General features: G+C 39.0%; 1 protein-coding gene across 1 annotated transcript; it reads left to right on the plus strand.

Annotated features, from left to right (window-relative positions):
• Positions 1-7,828: 7,828 nt before the first annotated feature.
• Positions 7,829-18,888, plus strand: LOC121386173 (galactose-specific lectin nattectin-like). Its single transcript, XM_041516970.1, has 5 exons — positions 7,829-7,956; positions 16,392-16,480; positions 17,284-17,374; positions 17,937-18,150; positions 18,787-18,888. Exons 1-5 carry the CDS (start codon positions 7,911-7,913, stop codon positions 18,815-18,817), a joined length of 471 nt encoding a protein of 156 aa, XP_041372904.1. The 5' UTR covers positions 7,829-7,910; the 3' UTR covers positions 18,818-18,888.
• Positions 18,889-21,014: the final 2,126 nt, after the last annotated feature.

The following is a 21,014-nucleotide window of genomic DNA, read 5'->3' on the forward strand; positions in this document are numbered from 1 at the left end:
GGGGGGGGGGAATGTTAATTGAAAAATAAAATCAGTAAGTTTAAAAAGATTATCTAGAATTTCTAATTGGGGTTAGAGAACACAGTAGAAAACAAATACATCTCTGATGGACCCGACATTAATTTCATATGTTCAAGTCCGAGCGTGTTTTAAAAGCACTATGATCCTGCACTCCATGTGACAATGATCTATCCCCTAAAATCAACAGTTGAGTCTCTATCAGCGACTTACCACATTTCCTCCACTTAACATGCTTAATCACTAGTTAAGTCTGTATTGGCGACTTACCACATTTCCTTCCACTTAACATGCTTAATCAACAGTTGAGTCTGTATTGGCGACTTACCACATTCCTTCCACTTCACATGCTTAATCAACAGTTGAGTCTCTATCAGCGACTTACCACATTCCTTCCACTTCACATGCTTAATCATCAGTTGAGTCTATATCAGCGACTTACCACATTCCTTCCACTTCACATGCTTAATCAACAGTTGAGTCTGTATTGGCGACTTACCACATTTCCTCCACTTCACATGCTTAATCATCAGTTGAGTCTCTATCAGCGACTTACCACATTCCTTCCACTTCACATGCTTAATCAACAGTTGAGTCTGTATTGGCGACTTACCACATTTCCTCCACTTAACATGCTTAATCAACAGTTGAGTCTCTATCAGCGACTTTCCACATTTCCTTCCACTTCACATGCTTAATCAACAGTTGAGTCTGTATTGGCGACTTACCACATTTCCTTCCACTTAACATGCTTAATCAACAGTTGAGTCTGTATTGGCGACTTACCACATTTTCTCCACTTGACATGGTCACATGAACAGTTTAGTCTGTATTGGCGACTTACCACATTTTCTCCACTTCACATGGTCACATGAACAGTTTAGTCTGTATTGGCGACTTACCACATTTTCTCCACTTCACATGGTCACATCAACAGTGTATTCTGTATTGGCGACTTACCACATTTTCTCCACTTGACATGGTCACATGAACAGTTTAGTCTGTATTGGCGACTCACCACATTTTCTCCACTTGACATGGTCACATCAACAGTGTATTCTGTATTGGGTACTTACCACATTTCCTCCACTTGACATGGCTTAATCAACAGTTAAGTCTGTATTGGCGACTTACCACATTTCCTCCTCTTAACATGGCTTAATCAACAGTTAAGTCTGTATTGGCGACTTACCACATTTCCACCACTTAACATGGCTTAATCAACAGTTTAGTTTGTATTGGCGACTTACCACATTTTCTTCACTTGATATGGTCGCATCAACAGTTTAGTCTATATTGGCGATTTTTCCTCCTCTTAACATGCCTTAATCAACAGTTGAGTCTGTATTGGCGATTTACCATATTTCTTCCACTTCACATGGCCAAATCAATTATGTTGGCCAATACCTGCCACTACTGGACGGAAAGTTTCGTGTCTACCGACGTCCGCTACCGGATAATCTGATCCGATATGGAAACCAGGTCTTTGGAGATCGCAAAATATGTTGGAAGTGGTATATGAAAGTGATGCACTCGGTGGTAACTTCGAATCATTCTGGGGGTGGGTGAGGTGGGGTGTCTGAAGGACATGTTATTCGACTGTACACGGAGAGGTGGACGAGCCAGTCATTATGAGACTTTCTGGATATCACTCGGAGAGAGGTGTTCCAAAAACAAAACCCTGAGCACAAACGGGTTTCGTATGTTTTGGACACTCCACAACTTCGTCAAGAACCGACGAAAATAAACCTGAGATCGAGTATCATCCAATAGCACCTAGAACGAAGATAAATAAACAGCTCCTTCAGCCACAACTCCACCCTCGACCTATCACACAGGTGCTTTAAGAAGTCGGGTACCTCTTCAACCTGCGACCAATGATGTACCACCCAACCTCCGAAAGCATGGTCCATGTTCCACTCGGTGCTGAACTCTCTTTGCCAGGTCAACGTGTATGACTTGAGTGACTGCCTGGTCAGCTTTTGTGGAGGATTCAACTAACCGTAACCCTGCCTCAGTTCTAGATCACCAAATATTCAAAATGGCCGACATAGCAATAAAATTTTTTACGATCATGACTCACCTGTCTTTAACATGAACAACAGCAAACGTAATGATATACTAAAGAACAAAATACATTATGAAAAAAGGAATAGGTATGCTGCAATGAGCCTACTGATCATAATTATTTCTGATGTGAAATAACGGGCAAAGCTTAGCCCAAAACAAGTTTGATTATATAAAAATGTAAAAGACATGAATGTTAAGTGTACTGTTCACTCTGGTACAGAGTGAAAAGTTTGTTTTGTTTAACGACACCACTGAAACACATCGATTAATTGATCATCGGCTACTGGGTGTCAAACATTTGGTAATTCTGACTCGTAGTCATCAGAGGAAACCCGCTACATTTTTAATGCAGCAAAGTATCTCTTATATGCACTTTTCCACAGACAGGAAACCACATACCACGGCCTTTGTTCAGATGTGGTGTACTGGTTTTAACGAGAGAAAAAAATCAGCTTAATGGATCTACCGAGGTGGTTTGACCCTCAATGCAAGCACCTCAAGCGAGCACTGAACTGACTGAGCTAAATTCCGCCCCTCTGTGGTTCAGAATCAGTCTCCATGTTATCTTTGCGCCATCGGTGAAAGAGAGCGAGAGAACTCAGGGTAACACTGGTATCGGAATTATTAATATGACACTCATAGGTGTCCCAGTACTACAAGGAGTGGATACGTTCCGGGCATCACAGAGTATAAGCCTGAATTACACTCAGTGACCACGGAACAACAGTAATAAGTTCCCATCATTCTAACTGGATGCATTGCTGGCGATCAAATGGTCCCAGCAGAGTTGACCAATATGCCAGGAAAGATAGAGGATACCTCATTGCCTTCCGATACAAATATGTATGCAGTGATGGGTCGTGTCAAAAGAAGCGGATGGTCGGCTTATTATTTAGTGTCCACCGGAGAAGTCCCGAAGCTGTAAGCGACTCCTATGACACGGATTATTAGTTGGGCTTCTATACTTTTAGCACCGAGTGGCGAGAGTATGGCTTGCTTGACTTGTGGGTGGAGTTTGGCTCTGGCGAGCATATAAGACATCTAGCACTGCACATTCTGGCTGCGAAATGTTGCCCGAGTTTGTATCGGGTCCTAGTGGGGATAACGTTCGAAGCACAAAAGGACATAGAGGCTATTTCATTGTTGGGTTTTTTCATTGCTTCGCAATTCGTAAAAATATGGTTTTCACTCATCACTCGTTGACATAAAAATCGTATTCGGAAAAAACCCCATGAAATGGCCTATTTATTATATATTCATATTTTCTAATTTTTGACGATACCTTTCGCTTTTTCAGTAACATCTTTCGCTTATCCTATCGAAAACACGTAACGTCATGATATATTTCTTTCTATGTAACTTTGCCAGAAAATATACTTGACCATAGACTTTTAAAAAGAAATTTGAATAAAATGTATCTTTATTAACATTTGTTTAACAATATTGCGGTGCAAACATACCTGACAAAGCGATCCTTCAAAAACGCCGTTAAATTCTTTCACTTACACTCGATGACACTACATTGTGTCATCATTATTTAGTTTCGTATTCAATTTAGTTTAGATATTTTATCGTAATTGCACTTCGTAACCCTTTTTTCTATAGGTACAGTTGTTTAAATTACACTTTTTTTTCAAATACGATCAGATGCATTGGTAATCATCAAGGGGCGGGACGTATTTGTTACTTTCGGACTTTACCACTGCTAATTCCTATGGTTTACCCAAAATACACAAGAATAAAACGATACAGGAAGCAATACTCTAACAGAATAGTGAGTATGTAAAAACAGACCCATTGTAGGTGGACCCCGAAGCCCTACGCAAAGGCTCAGTAATTTTCTGGATATCATACTGAAACCAATCGCCACTTCCATACCAAGTTATGTGCGCGACGATATTGAATTTTTAAAACACTTACCTAATCCCTGCCCAGAAAATGCCATTCTAGCTTTTGACATAGTAGGTCTATATACAAACATTCCTGCTGATCTAGGGTATCAAAGCCATTAAACATTTTGCAGAAAAATCACTTGACCTAATAGGACAATTTTCTGTGAATTTTATACTTGAAGCTCTCCACTTTGTATTGGACAACAACACCTTTGACTTTAATAAAAAAAACACTCCTGCCAAATTAAAGGGTGTGCAATGGGATCAAAGGTTAGTCCTACCTATGCAACTCTCGTGGTTGCTTATTTGGAAGAGACATTTTTCAGTAACATCAATGGACAGTGGGATAATATATCAGCAGATTATATTAAATTAAACTGAGAAAGGTATCTAGACAATTGTGATGTGTATTACAAACCAGCTGATACACATCAGTATCTCCAGTTTCATTCTTGTCATCCTAGACATACCAAACAAAACATACCCTATAGCATGGCAAGGCGTATTTGTTCTATAGTTACAGACAGGGATAGGAGGGAGAACAGACTTTTAGATTTACAGATGTTTTTACGAAAACAGGGATATCCTATGTGTCTAATTACCAACTGTATTGAAAGAGTTAAATGCATTCCAATAGAAGAGTTGAGAAAAACTTCAAATAAGTATTGCAATCAGAATGAGAGTATTACTCTGGTCACTACATATAATCCGAACAATACTAAAATAATGCCTATTGTCCAGAACCATCTACCTATATTACTGAAAAGTTCTAAAATAAAAGCTTGCTTATCTAAAAGAAATATTATTAACAGCACTCGACAGACTAAGAATCTTAAACAAATAATATGTCCTTCTATATTTACATCTAACTCGTGAAAGTATGTTAGTAAATGCGCAGATAAAAGATGCGGCACATGTGACATATTAGTTGAAGGTAATACATTTCAGTTTGCAGATGGCAAATCATTCTATGTGCATACCAACATGAATTGTAAGACAAACTATTTTATTAACGCTATAATATGTACAGGTTGCAAAGAAAAATATGGAACTTCGATACAGGGTCACCTTGCATAAACAGCACATTAGGGACTCTTCAACCATTATTTTGTGGGTAAGTCATCACATCAAAAAGCTGTTGGAACGGCAAATTTACTATATTCCCATTTTATAAAGTTATGATGGATGATAAACATTTTTGACAGCAAAATGAAGCCCATTGTATTCGCATTTTCAAACCGAAACTTAACATACACTAACCCATACTGTGGTCACTACACTCCAACATAGTTTGAAACTTTGTTGTACAATGTATCTACTGTTAGAACAAATGACTCTTATATAGAGAATACTAAACGAGTCCCCGTGAGAGACCGTTTATATTACAACGAGTGTGTTTTCGATCGTACATCACGAGCGGAAGCGAGTGATGTACGATCGACAACACACGAGTTGTAATATAAACGGTCTCTCACGGGGACGAGTATAGTATTCTATTTATTACAACGCGCTACATTATTAATTTGAGTCGCCAAATATATTTTTTGTCTCTCACTAAACAGGACACTGAACGTAAACAAAACAGCGGAGTGATTCAGAGCGCATAACCCTTCTTTGCCTATGCACTCTTTTTATACTATTAAAGTATTTATGCTTTCGCAATGTCATAGAGTCCCTCCATCCCAAAAATAAAAATAATTAAAACAAATAACACACACTAGTAGTAAACAGCTGTAAATTGTAAAGCATGTGTATAATAAAAAGCAAACAAATACACAGGAATTGAAATAATTAGTTTTGAATTTGAATGACGTCAGTATTCCAATGACGTCACTTTGCATCTCCTTACAATAACTATAAATTGGGTACATGACGTTTCCGTTTTAAGAATGCTGGAATTTTTTTTTTTTTTTTAACAACACACCTGAATGTGTTTGAAGAAAATCTTGTGATTAAAACATTGCACCTTTTACTAAATATGGCTTTCAAGTGAAATTACGGTAAGATATGCTACATTTATTATGTACAAAGCCAAAACAAGGGTGCGAAAAGTGATCGGAGGTCATGACCTCTCAAAAAGCATATCTCACATTGTGGGATATGAACAATCTCTCACGGGTATCTCCGTCACCGCGGTGTAATAAATGCTTGTTTACATGTATTACAATGTAGCAATAGCAATGTTAACATGACAGTTATATACTGTCACTATAATTATAATTATTATCTCGTTAAATGTCAAATATGCAATTTGTTCGTGGTATGCATTTTGTATTGTTAGAATTATCGTGACGTCATCGAACTTACCTACCGCTGTAGATGACGTCATGATGAACCCGTTACGGGTGAAAGGCGCTTATTTCATTATAACGTTGTGAAATTCTATCTTTATATATATATATATATATATCTAGTAATAGCGGACTGAAGTTAAAGTTGCGTGTACAATTTACAAAAACACGTTGTATTAAGCTTTAGATTATATGATAATATGATCATTACCCTCGTGTTAATAAAAACACTCGGGTAATAGCCTCTATAAAACACACTGTTTGGGCTATCTGTCCAGGACAGTGGGCTAGTGATTAATTGTTAGTTGTTAGTTGTTAGTGAGAGAGAGAGAAGTCGGTACTGTGTCCTTACACACCAAGTCGTTAAATTCGCTCTGGGTGGGAGCCGGTACCAAACTGCGAACTCACTACCTACCAGCCTTACACCCGATGGCTTAACCACTACACCGCCAATGCCGGTACCGAGAAAATGGTGATGATGAAGACATCGTGCGCCTATTTGACGTCAGAGAGCTTATTCACATGACGTCATCGCAGATGGTTCCAGGCACACACGGTATCCTATCAAACATGTTTTACAGATATATATGTCGCATACATGTCATACGACTAGTAGTCGCCCTTTGGTAGATAGTCACAGTCCACAACACACTAGTTGGTCGTGACTTAGATGCAAACCTAGTACCTACCAGACTTATAGGTCGGTGACATCAATACATTTAAATACCATTGGTGAGATATACTCTTTCAGAGTGATAGGCGGGACGTAGCCCAGTGGTAAAGCGCTGACTTGATACATAGTCGGTCAAGGATCGATCCCCGTCAGTGGGCCTATTGGACTAGTTCTTGATCCAGCCAGTGCACCACTACTGGATAGTTATCGTGTGTGTGGGATGGTTCATATAAAATATCCTTTCCTATTAATGAAAATGTAGCGCATTTTCTTTGTAAAACAATAGGTCAAAATTACCAAATGTTTCACATCCAATGACCAAAGATTAATAAATCAGTGTGCTCTAGTGGTGCTGGTAAACAAAACAAGCTTGCACTTTAAGAGTAATGGGATCATGTGTTACCCAAATGACAATAACCAAACGTGTGTTGTCGATTGGTTGCTCATAGGTGATGACTCGGTACCCACAATCCTACCATCCCATTAAATAAGTAGGATCATAATTAAGTAAGTTGTTATCTCTATCTTTCTATGTCTCTATTTCTCTGTGTCTGTCTTTCTGTCGGTCTGTCTCTTATCTTTCGTGGCTGTAGATACAAGCAATAAACTTGAAACCATCTGTACGGCCATCCAAAACACATACAATAACATAGACACACAGACATTGAGACACACACACACACACACACACACACACACATATGCACGCACACACGTATGCACGCACACACACACACGCACACACACACACACACATACACACACACACACACACACACACACTATTGTTATCCAAAGAATAATATTCGCAAACCAATAGTCTTACTAAACGAACAATCATGTTATCTGAACGACATATCTGTGAGAAAAAGACCTGATGGTGAGCTAATTGTGTTAACTCTGCATTATTATTGCAGTGATATTCCAGTATTAGGAGGCACAGAAATACGAATCGAAGAATATACAATGTTGTTGCTACTTGTTGGTGTTTCATTTACACTTCTTGTAGGGGGTAAGTTATATGTTAACCATATTTATTACCCATATGGGCTAAAATATCAGGGGTAATATATATATATATATATATATATATATAATATATATATATATATATATATATACACACACACACACACACACACCGATAATTGTACTGTAGAGATTGTTGCTACATCCACTAATTGGTTGGCTTAACAATGACGACGTTTCCTTGGTTGTTCGCTACGCCTCGAACTTCCTTTCATGAGTCATATTACACTTCCGTTATACGATTTACAGAAGTTTGATATATTTATGTTTAGTGCATCATAATAACTAAATTTACAATTAGATTGTTTTTAAATGTTTGCATCAGCCCTAAACATGAAATAAATTAGTCGCAAATAGAGCGGGCAGCCAAAAACATATATAGTTACTCCATTCCAGTCCCTATGCCCAGGTGTGTGTGTGTGTGTGTGTGTGTGTGTGTGTGTGAGTGTTTTTGTTGGGTTTTTTTTGTTTTTTTTTGACGTTTAACTTTAATATATATTTGAAAATCTCCAACTACCTGGATACAACATTGAACCTGAACAACGGTACATACAAACCCTACAGAAAACCAAACGACCAAACGATGTACATCGACAGGAACTCCAATCACCCACCTGCCAAAGCCGTCCCCGCTTACAACAAAGCATTAGAAGCAAGCAACTATACAGAAAAGATAGCATTCCATCAACCAGACATGAAAACATAACACGGTTCAACCCGCCATACAGCAGGAACGTAAAGTCAAAAGTGGGGAAAACATTCCTACAGCTAATAAAGAAGCACTTCCCGGCCGGTGTCGCGAAATATATTCGCCCCCCTAGAAAATCGCCGGCCAGCGGATTTATTTCTCTCCCCCTCCAAATATTTTCGCCCCCCCCCCCCCCCTCTATATAATGTGTTATATATAGGACGATGATCTATTTCTACCATAGTCCATACGCATACAAATTATGTGCTGTCTTTAATAGTCATCGAAAAAAGAGAGAAATATCCTTATTTATTACATATCCATTCAATCTTAGTATAGTAATAAAGACCATTCCGATCCGTGCAATTAATAATAAATAAATACAGAACTTCACATACGTTTTTATCGTTCCTATTTATTGCACTTGTTTATTGTGCGCAAGAATATATACCACTCGACCGCTACGCGGTCTCGTGCTATATAGTATTCTTGCGCACAGTAAACTCGTGCAATAAATAGGAACGAAAAAAAACGTATGTGAAGTTCTGTGTATATATTATACTTTTTGGAAACAGTTCTCAAGCGAATTACTCTCTAATTATACAACATTACATTAGAAGAATACCCTCTATTTTACCTTTAGTTTACACTGTCTATGATTATAATTAATTTCTATCTATAGTATAGAGACTATAGACGATATTTTATTTCTTTATTTCATTTGTGAATGCAGTGTTCGCACGCCCACTTCGGATTTAGCCTCTGACTTCGCCAGTGACCAACTCCGAAGCAGGAGAGGAGGGGGGGGGGGGGGGGGGGAAAGGGGAATGGTGTTTGATGGGGACAATTTAGATATGTGGTAAGACCACTTAATTAAATGTAAAATTATAAAAAATAATTAAGAAAAAGGGATGGGGGCACTACAATAATTTATTTTATATTATAATTTACTATTGCACCAATTATCCTAGAGCCTGTTATTGTACTTTAGTTAAATTTAATTTTAGTAGGTGCAGATCACTTTTCTGTTTCGGGCTGGTCTAAAAAATTAATTATTCATATATTAATATAGTTAAGTTAAATCTTTAAATTAGTTAAACTTATCAAGCCCTGGAGGATCAAGGATTCGCAAAGGGGGGAGCATCGCGCCCAATCTGTTTGGCGATCCGACATCCGGGGGACCCATTCCGGCAAGTCCGGATTGCCACGGGGAGGGGGGAGGGGCGTCCCAGGGGGGGGGGGGAGGCCTCCTACCAGGCAAACCTACCGGCCCAAACCGCCAACGCCCTATTGCACCCAAACAGCTCCCTACCACGGCGCCATTCCCCCCATAACGCCCACCCCCACCCCCCCCCCCCCAAGTTATCCATATAGCACGGGTGGGCCTTATTTATATGAAATGTATGATGTTGGTGAAAAAAAAATGAGTGATGAAAAGCCCGCGAGTCGTCGCCCGGATCGGTGGTGAAACGCATCATTATCGTTGGTAGTGACAATTTGGTGATCCACGTCGATTGGTCCTCAGGGTGTCATCGCTGTTCTCCCCAAGCATTCGTGAGCCCAACACCCGGGGGGGGGGGGGGGGGGGGGCGTCACCTACTCGGATGACAGAGTCATTGCTATATAATCCTCGGCGTCACCCAGGGAACCACTTAGTCGTTAAGTGGGTGGCGCCGAGTATCGGTCAGGTTTCTCCTTTTTTTTTTTAATATATAGTGACCGATTAAATTAATAACCTAATTGAAACCTATTTAATTTAAAATAAAATGTACATGTAAATTAAAACATTGAAAATCTAAAATAGCTAAGAGGAATTTAAACTAATTAAACTAAGTATACATTTATTCACTAATTAATTAAAATCATATGTATATATATATATATAAATAACTAATTAAAAACTAACATCATTCACACCCCAGTCGCACAATCCGCCAATGGCGGGCGGCGCGGACACTGCCAGGTATGCGCGCCGCCAAGCCAGGCGGAGAAAACATACACTCACACAGACGCTCTCATACTAGGCTTTTTTGAACGGTTTTGATGATGATGATAACTAGTTTAACGTGCCCATATACCACTAGGGTTTCGAACACGCCCATCCCGAGTCCGACCTCCGATAAGATCGGTGGCCTGACTCGGGATGGAGGGGGGGGGGGGGGGGGGGGGGGGGGTTGAAAATGAACAGAATTTTTAAAATAGCAATTAGTAAAAAACTTAATAGAATAAATTTAAAAAAAGAAAAAGATTACAAGCCAAAAATAAAAAGAATTGACTGCTCGGCCGAATATTTATATAATTTGGAGCATTTTAGAAGGACAGTCCAAAATTAAATAAGAGAAAGAAGAGAGGATCGGACTATTTAATAATATTTTTAAAAAAGAAGAAGTAATTTCGAACGCAGATCTAAAAGTTTAAAGTCCGATCGATATGTCCACGCGAGTGGCCTCGTTAAGGCCGTTTGGGTGCACAGCTTAATGGGACGAGATGGGTTGCATCCCGTCAAGAAAACCCCTAGAATGACAGTCGATAGACGTTGAAGGTTTAGTGCTGTGCTGAAATACAGATCTTGAGAAGCCGGATCCGTCTGAACGAGAGAGAGTATCAGATTAGGGTATAGTCCAGTCGTCATGGGTTGGTATAGTGGTGCGGACGGGCCCGACTCCGGAGGAAATCGAATCGGGTTTACCTAGTGTTGTCATTTGGACGTCTGGGGGAGTGCGGACCTGAACGGAGCCGTGATAATTTCTCGGGGAAAAACTTGTGTTTACTTTGTTATGGGGGATGGACAAACTTCTGCACTGACTCTCGTGAGATGAAGTTGTGTTTGGAGAACGTGGAGATTACGGGGGACCAAACTTGGCGGCTCAACCGCCAGGGGCGGTCCCACCTGTTCCGAAGAGGAGGACGGGACTTAGAGTGGCGCAGGGTGATCCAAACTCGGTGGCTAAACCACCGGAGGCGGTTCAGTCTGCGCAACCTCGACCAACTCGACCGAAGCACTCGCCAGGAACCATCCAGGGGGGACCAAAGCTGTCAGCTCCACTGACAGTGGCGGTCCCTTCTGTTGAGGAACCGTCAAAGATGGACACGGGTCACGTGGTCATTCATGACCCACCGGCGAGCCCACCACCACCTCCGGTAGTTGTTGTTGCAGACACGGCGGCAGACCAGCGAGAATTCAAGAGGAGGAAGATGTCATCGACCACCATACCGAAGACGTCTGATGAATCCGATTGGATTCTCGTTTGCGACAAACTGCCAACCAAGTACACAGGGGCGGTTATCAGTGACTTCACCGATAACAAACACCTCAAGGGACCTTGGAACGACAATCACTGGCGCCAACTTCCAACCGGACAAGGGAAGTACCAGCTACAAGGTGCCCTAAACTCCGACAAACTCTACGTGACAGCCCAGCAGGAAGGACTGTACAGGCAGGGGCTCCTGATGCCATAGATGTCAAATGGGACCATACACCGCATCCTAAAGATGGTTCTACGAGACATCTACCCAGGAGCCATCGACCGCAACATCCAGGCCTTGACTGAAGGACTCCCCAACTTCAAGCCTGAACAGTCCATCAACTCGCCATGAGTCCTGCTGCGCCAACCTTAACTAGGACAGGTAACCTCCTTTTTGGGCTTAGTTGGACTTTAAACATTTTTCGATCGAGCTTCCAAATTCTTATGTTTATTTTTTTTATAAATAGTCCAACGCATTTTACTTTGGCGCCCGTTCAATTGCTCAAATCACCTTAAAACCTTTTCGGCCGAGCAGTCAAACTTATTTTTGGGTTTAAATTCTTAGTCCGGACATGATGTTAGGTGCAGGTATTCTCCGTAGACTTAGGTTTTTCTAGTTAAATCCGAAGGAATCGAAATTCAGCCAGTCAGAACACGGCCCATTTTCGGTGTCTACTAGTCGGTCCGCGCAGTCGCTGGACGCTACTAAATACTTATTCCAAATTCCGGATTCCCAGTCTGGAGCTCCACGCGGTAAGACGTGTTTGTTTCGCGTGTGCACACTGCACGTGCTTTCGTGTGCTCGACTTGGGGGTCCTTCGTTTCGTTGTTTTTGTCAGCGAAATGAAGTATTGTACTGGGATGTATGCCGCCATTGGAACTGATTGAACGCTGGATCGCTTCTCGTTTCGACAGCCTGCACCACCAGGTTGGATTCTTTTTTAGCGAGATTCCTTGCCTCCACGTCATTTCTCCGTCTGACTGTCGACTTGGGTTTTTTTCGTGACTCGTATGACGGCCATTCTGCAGAACGCCACGGTTGTTCGCGTTTAGTCTCTACATGTCCGAGCCTGTCCTAGCAGCACTGGAAGATTGACTGCCCCACTCTAAGAAGAAATAGGAAGTGGGGTCGGCCCCTACTACTCTTTTTCTAGACTTTACCTTGCTTTATAGTGATACCATCTCGTATCCTCCGGAGTCGGGCCCGTCCGCACCACTATACCAAACCATGACGACTGGACTATACCCTAGTCTGATACTCTCTCTCGTTCAGACGGATCCGGCTTCTCAAGATCTGTATTTCAGCACAGCACTACACCTTCAACGTCTATCGACTGTCAATCTAGGGGTTTTCTTGACGGGATGCAACCCATCTCGTCCCTTTAAGCTGTGCACCCAAACGGCCTTAACGAGGCCACTCGCGTGGACATATCGATTGGACTTTAAACTTTTAGATCTGCGTTCAAAATTTTATGTCGAAATTACGTCTTTTTTTTAAATATTATTAAATAGTCCGATCCTCTCTTCTTTCTCTTATTTAATTTTGGACTGTCCTTCTAAAATGCTCCAAATTATATAAATATTCGGCCGAGCAGTCAATTCTTTTTATTTTTGGCTTGTAACCTTTTTCTTTTTTTTATTTATTCTATTAACTTTTTTACTAATTGCTATTTTCAAAATTCTGCCGATTTTCACCCCCCCCCCCCCCCCCTCCATCCCGAGTCAGGCCACCGATCTTATCGGAGGTCGGACTCGGGGATGGGCGTGTTCGAAACCCTAGTGGTATATGGGCACGTTAAACTAGTTATCATCATCATCATCACCAAATTCCGCCCACTTCAAAATCAATCCCCCCCCCCCCTTGTCCTGGACTTAGTCACTGGCAAAGGCCAGAGATTAAGCCCAGGACAGGCGTGCGTGAAACCTTCGTGGTATATATGCACGTTAATACTTTTATGAATGAATGAATGGGGGATGGAGTTTAGCACCTGGGCGTGAATATCTTGACTAAGGTGGGGGTCTTGAGTATAGCCTAGCATGGAGTGGGAGGGGGTAGTGGTGTGGTTAAGGCTCCTATTTGCATCCGGAAATGACTCGTCAAAAAGATTTTCTGTTAAATCCAGTGAGGGGGATTTTATTAAAGGGTCAACCATGATACCTCGGACTGTCTCACGAAATTGGGAGGGTATAAGGGTGAATGCGTTGTAAACAGTAGGGGTGGAGGCATCGTATGGTCCTTTTACCACCCTAGGGGTATCACCGGTGCCTTGCCAGTCTAATTATTTAGCTGGGGTCTTAGTCGTAGCTTTATCATTAACTTCTGTCACCTCTGAACTATCGTTAGAAACATTTAACGAGTTGTCGGTGTTATCTTTTTTTTTAATTGGTGACATGTCTAGGGCAGACGAATCCAACATGGCGTCTGTCATGGCGGCTGTTCAAATGTCGAACCACCGTTTATTATAAATTTTAAATTGTTTTTAACAGAGTTTTCCGAGTGAAATTACTTATTTTTACGTTAACCAATCAATAGTATAACAATTAATATTATCTTAAATAAATAGCTGGCACTACTATAAAACATTAATTAAGGGTTAATAAAGTATTTTACAAATTACAATGGATCATACGGGAAGGCGAAGAGCGGCCATTATTGATTACTTGCAAAGAACGGACAGAGGACCTAAAAGTAAGCAATATTTTAACAGATTTTCGATCCTAAAACGGAGCCTGCAATGAAAACACGATGGCAAAACAACAAATACTGACTCACACTTGTCCTCGGTGGTATAATAAGATTAAATATAAAACAGCTCAAAGCGTTAATTAACTGCTAGACAACTCAGCGACAGAACCTCTCCCGGTGGTGGCAAAATGGAAGTGAAAGTACAGAATGAAAGTACAGAATGCCGTATTTTGTTTAATTGAAGGTTATTACCCATGTGGCATGTTTAACTGATTTGTTTGTTTCATGTCACCGCTAATCCTTCAGTGGAGTATGACCGTTAATTACAGCTGAATAAGATCATGAGTCGCTTAAATAGTCTTAACATGGGGCATCTTTAATGACCGCCGCCTTCAGCAGTTCATGTTTATTTACCAATCATGTCCGACTAGAAACAATCAGACACTTAACATAACACCTCATTTATTTTGTTTCTCGAGACTCGATAGAGTGACCATACATACAGATGAAATCATGCACAGCCAATGGGAAGTCGTCTACTGTTCAGTGAGGATGCTGAGAACCAATCGAATTACACCCAGTAACTGCGCGTCACGGAAGTTATTGAGTGCCCGCTTGTTTTTCAATGACTGTCAGAGAATTACAATGGAACTTTACTTTGACAGAAAATAAACCCAAAGCTACAAACATGGCCATATAAACACATTTAATTTATAATGTTTGAGATGATTGAAAAAGTAAAGGCATAACCAGGGACAAAAAAAAAACAAAAAAAAACGTCTTCACGACGATCATCTTGTGACCGTTATAGCAGGTTCAACCTGTGATTGTTGGGTTAAAAATAGTGACCGTTGGCCGTTAGGGACAGGTGACCGTTATGTACAGGTCAACTAAGGAAGGAAATGCATTGGGAGGGATTTATAGTGACTACTATAGGCAGGTGACCGTCATCTACAGGTGGCCGTTAGACAAGGTTCGACTACATATATATATATATATATATATATATATATATATATATATATATATATATATATATATATTATTTTCCGCTGCTCATTTTGACGATGCCAGGGTTCAGGTGCCCTGATTCATCGCCTCACAAATATGAATTAAATTATACACGCTGAATACTAGCAGTACATACACAGTGTGGCAGTATGCTGATTATAGTAATGGTAATACTTGTACACATTTTTTTAGATTATGAGTATATCTAATGTTAATGCATATGTACATATTGATAGTAATATTAATAACACATTATAAATGGCTAGTTAATAGAAATATATTTAAATAGACTGGTTGATGTAATAGGGATATCAAATAAATATAAGTTTGGAAAGAAAGACTGTCTTAAGCCCAGGGTTATTTGTAACATCACAATATCAGATAGATCCAGGGATATTCAATTAAAATTAAAACATAGATTAAGTATAACCAAAAGGTATAATATAAAATCAAATATTAAACATCTGACAACTAAAATGATATAAAACCTATAAACGACAACACAGTTTTAAAGAACACACTAATGCATACGATTACGCCAGGGGTGTGAATATAGAACGGTAACATTCGTGTCACACGTGGCGCAGTGATACATCATACTTGTTGCAGACTTGACAGCCTTATGTTGAGCAAACTGTATACATATAATACATGTATCGCAATATACCTCCACAATGCGTCAAAACCGTATGCGAGGTATAACATTGCATCTAAATAGCTGATGACGCTGCTGGCAAAACATTTTAGCTATGTTCTAATTAATAAAGTATTTAAGTTTCTCCTTACAGTTCTGCCGGGATGTCCGCTTTACTGGACACTTCATAAAGATTCCTGTTATACCATTCCACAAATACCGCAGTCGTGGACATCAGCAATGGTAGACATTTTTTAGCAACTATCTTCAAGATGCCTGCCTAGAGTTTTAGATTTATGGATAGTATGTTAGGACGATATTATGTTTATGTCAATATATATATGTCAATATATATATATATATCGTCAGATATATATATATATATATATATATATATATATATAGATATATAGTGAGAGAGAGGGAGAGAGAGAGAGAGATGGATATGTATATATATATATATATAATATTATATATATATATATATATATATATATATATATTAATATTAACTTGTCATTTGTATTATAGCAATTTAGAAACCTCTATGGGTAATTTATTTTTATTTTGTTACACATTCCCATTTCGACGTTTGAATGACCAAACAAAATTGTTCGCAATGAAAATGTTCATTAATATATATATATATATATATCGTTTGGAAACAACGCTTGGCGTATATAATGGATTCAACGAGGCAATCACATTTCTTCGCAAAATAACTTTCATGTGGCGTCCATATTGGATTTATGGTGACCATATTCGATTTTACTTGAAAAAGTATATGTCCAAAACCAACGAGCCGATCAAAACAAAAAGTGGGGAAAATGGTTAAAAAAGAAAGAAAAGAAAGGTCATTCAAATATTTTTGGGGATACATGAAACAAGATGACCGCCTTCAACCAGTCACAATTAGGCACATCTTTATGATTATGATGATGATGATAACGAATGTTGATGATGATGACAATCATCGTCATCTTCTTCGTTATTATTATTTTTTAAATTATTATTATTATTATTATTATTATTAATCCGTTATCCAGGCATTCTGTATGGCCCATGGTGCGCATTTGGCAGAAATAACTTCGTCGGAAGAAAACCACTTTGTATTACAACTTGTCAAGCAAAATCATCGTAAGTAGAATTATAAATGTTTCCTCTTGCACCTTCGCTATAACGTGTATGTGTATGTGTGTATATGTATGTGTGTGCATGTGTGTGTGTGTGTGTGTGTGTGTGTGTGTGCGTATGTGTACGTATACGTGTTGAAGTTTATCACTGAACATTATGTTTGTAAACTACTATATTTTTTTAATTATTATTATTATTTTTTTTTTAATCTCCAAAAAATAAAATGTAAAGAGAGAAACTATCTAAGCATGTATTGGAAACAAAACGTTTTAATTATATGTTAGACTAACCATGTACACTCACTGCATTAGCATCTTTCATTGTGAGCAACTAGATAAATGTTAATATTAAGTATCATGGTTATCGAAAAACGTAATATATATAACAATACTTTTTGCTGTATTTTCCCCCAGGGTTAAACCATAGTTTAACTCGTTTGTTTTACCTACTCATTATGATCCAAAATAATCATGTCAAGTTTATTCTGCACCATTACCTTCTATTTGTGTTATATAAACACCCCAGTCACTGTTTTCAAGATACAGCATACACTATTGTTTTGTAGCAAGCGAAGTTGAACTTTGGATTGGAGGTACCGACGCTGTTAGTGAAGGTCACTGGGTATGGACTCATAGTGGGACATTATTAGGATATCAGAACTGGGATGTCAACGAACCAAACAGCTATTCTGATGGCGAACAGTGCCTAACGTTTCGTACAAATGGGAAATGGAATGATGGACATTGTAATGTCACGTTGCATGGAATATGTGAGATCAGGTATGTCGCTGTCACATTACTCTGTTAACATATCAATCTAATGAAAACTGAACATATACGTGCACGTGTAGTAGTAAACGCGTATGTTCATGTTATTGGCATACAATGGAACAGAGAAAAAGAAAATGAATGAATGGATTGATAGATGGTTGTGTAATGAGACGCCAGCACAAAAAAACACATCGGCTATTGTGTGTCGAAATGAAGGTGTATGATTATCAACATTAATGTAAAATTCAAAAGTTGTTAATAAAAAAGTGTAGACAGTTATGAAAGACAAAAATAAGTTTATTAGCATCATATGTATGCATGTATGTATGTATGTATGTATGCATATATATATGGTCAAGTAAAGTGCATATTCATTAATTTTGAGAGTAAATCACCCTTGAATATCCAGATACAGAAGGAATAGTTTGCAGATATCCAGAACATAAATACTTTAACAATTGAATTCATGAATTAATCAACACTAAACTATCTCTATGCCCACCCACCTCCAACGAAATATCACATACGAATTCACACACAGGTACACACGGGCAAACAAACACACTGTTGTGTTCTTATTAATAGTTTCTGTACGGAACACATAAATTAATATTATTAATAATATTGATTAATATTTCCTTTCAGTGCATTGACTGAGCCTGGAGTTGGCAAGTAGAGGACACAATCTGATGTAAATGACAAAACAAAATCAATCAATATTTAATAAAAATACATTGTAAGCAACAACTATTTTGTTTTAATTATCTGTCCTTGCACTATTTCTCATTAACATTTAACAACAGCGATAAGGTGCAGCAAATAACCGATCTTCACACCTTCAGGAATACTAGTAACCATTCAGTCCTGACATCTCTATTGGGTATCAATTAAGAAAGTATGACTCTGGAATGCATCTCACTGCCACTGGGCAGGCTACGCTTGACATTTGTAGATTCACTTACTATGACAATACACCGATGAAGTAGCAATTAAATAATTAAATGGAAAATTAAAACAAACTTGTTGGGAATGGTTAATTTAATACATTCCATTTGCATTATTTCTGAAGGAGACGACATGTCAAAAGTTGATTTATAGTCAACTGTGAAGCACGTATCCGTTGATTTAGCAGTACAGACGGTAAAACAAGAAACAACAACAAATGTTTTAAAGACTACATATGTGACAACCTGTACTCAGCGGCCACTTGTCTTAAGCGGCCACTTTTATCTACTCCATTGTGTGACCGCTTAAAATAGATTTGACTATATATATATATATATATATATATATATATATATATATATATATATATATATATATACATATACATATATATATATATATATATATATATATATATATACATATACATATACATATACATATATATATATATATATATATATATATACAAACACACATACCAGAGTGTTTTACCGTATCGTCAATATCATATATTAGGAATAAAGATTGAATAATACATTATTTTTATTCCTAATACTAGTATATGATGTTGACGATACCAAAACACACGAAGGTAATGATCTTATTATCATATAATCTCAAGCTTAATACAACGTGTTTTTGTGAAATGGGCATGCAACTTTAATTCCAGTCCGCCATTACTAGATATTCAAATGACGTAAGCATCTGTGGCGCGGTGTCGTTTTAATGGAAATGACTCGAATGACGTCATTTTGAATGTCCTTACATCAAAATAAACTAGTGCGTAACGTTTGTTGTTTTCTGAACGTTGGACAGCTTTCAGTGTAAAATTGCTATTAAAACGGTTTTTATAGATGACTATGAGTGCCTATGTCTATTATGGAGTGTTTAAATGTTGACGTTTTTTAATTGTATAGCTTAAGACATATGCACTGCCCCGCAGGCAGGCCAGCACATATCACGGTCATTAATCTATTAGTCGCCCCGTCGGTGGGCCCATTGGGTTATTTCTCGTTCCAGCCAGTGCACCACAACTGGTATATCAAATGCCGTGGTATGTGTTATCCTGTCTGTGGGATGGTGCATATAAAAATTCCTGGCTGCTAATGGAAAAGAGTAGCCCGTGATGTGGCCACAGCGGGTTTCCTCTCAATATCTGTGTGCTCCTTAATCATATATCCGACGCCATATAGCAGTACGTCCTTAAATAAAACATTCCCTTCCTTCCATCCTAATCTATTAGTCATGGTGCAATGGCAGGGAGGAAAATAATACACCACAACAAACCAAAAATTAATTAAGATAATTGGTCCACTGAAGCGGTTCGACCCTGTGATCTCAGCACTTCAGGCGAGTGCTTCACTGACTGAGTTAAATCTCTTCCCATTTGTCAGTACCAAGTAAAATCCAGAATCCATTGTAAGGACTCATTTTGGGAGGTTCTAGGCCACTACACATGCAGAGTGTGTGTGTGTGTGGGGGGGGGGGGGGGACAGGGGCCCGCCCACCCCCAAAATTTGCGACATTTATACATTTTATTTTATATTAATTTTCGTTTATGGTCCCCCTCCAAACCTCTCACAAAGTTCCCTTGACATTTCGTCTCATGCCATTGCCCCCCCCCCCCCCCAATGAATTTTCTGGATCCGCCACTGACATGATCCGTTCTCAGGAGCCACTAACAATTAATTAAAACCCATGGATGCATAGCCCAGATATCTGAGTGGTGCCCATGAAACCGCGTTTGAACCTTAATTGGAAGCCAGTAGAAATTTAAATTACAATTACAATCCACCCCCGCACTCCCCACCACCATCTCACCCCCTCCCATTGAGCGATTTGCGAAACCAATCATATGACAGTTTGTTATCTAGCATACACTCGGTATATTGTATATCTGTGAGAAACGTCATTTGGTCAAGACA

This window comes from Gigantopelta aegis, chromosome 12, assembly GCF_016097555.1.
Source record: "Gigantopelta aegis isolate Gae_Host chromosome 12, Gae_host_genome, whole genome shotgun sequence".
Classification (NCBI taxonomy): Eukaryota; Metazoa; Mollusca; class Gastropoda; order Neomphalida; family Peltospiridae; genus Gigantopelta; species Gigantopelta aegis.

What these genes read in the sequence shown, in the direction of transcription:
- LOC121386173 (XM_041516970.1), top strand. Translation starts at nt 7,911, where the DNA reads ATGTTGTTGCTACTTGTTGGTGTTTCATTTACACTTCTTGTAGGGG. An exon ending in ATTTACACTTCTTGTAGGGG is followed by an intron (nt 7,957 to 16,391) that starts GTAAGTTATATG and finishes TTCTCCTTACAG; the next exon opens with TTCTGCCGGGATGTCCGCTT. An exon ending in CATGGAATATGTGAGATCAG is followed by an intron (nt 18,151 to 18,786) that starts GTATGTCGCTGT and finishes ATTTCCTTTCAG; the next exon opens with TGCATTGACTGAGCCTGGAG.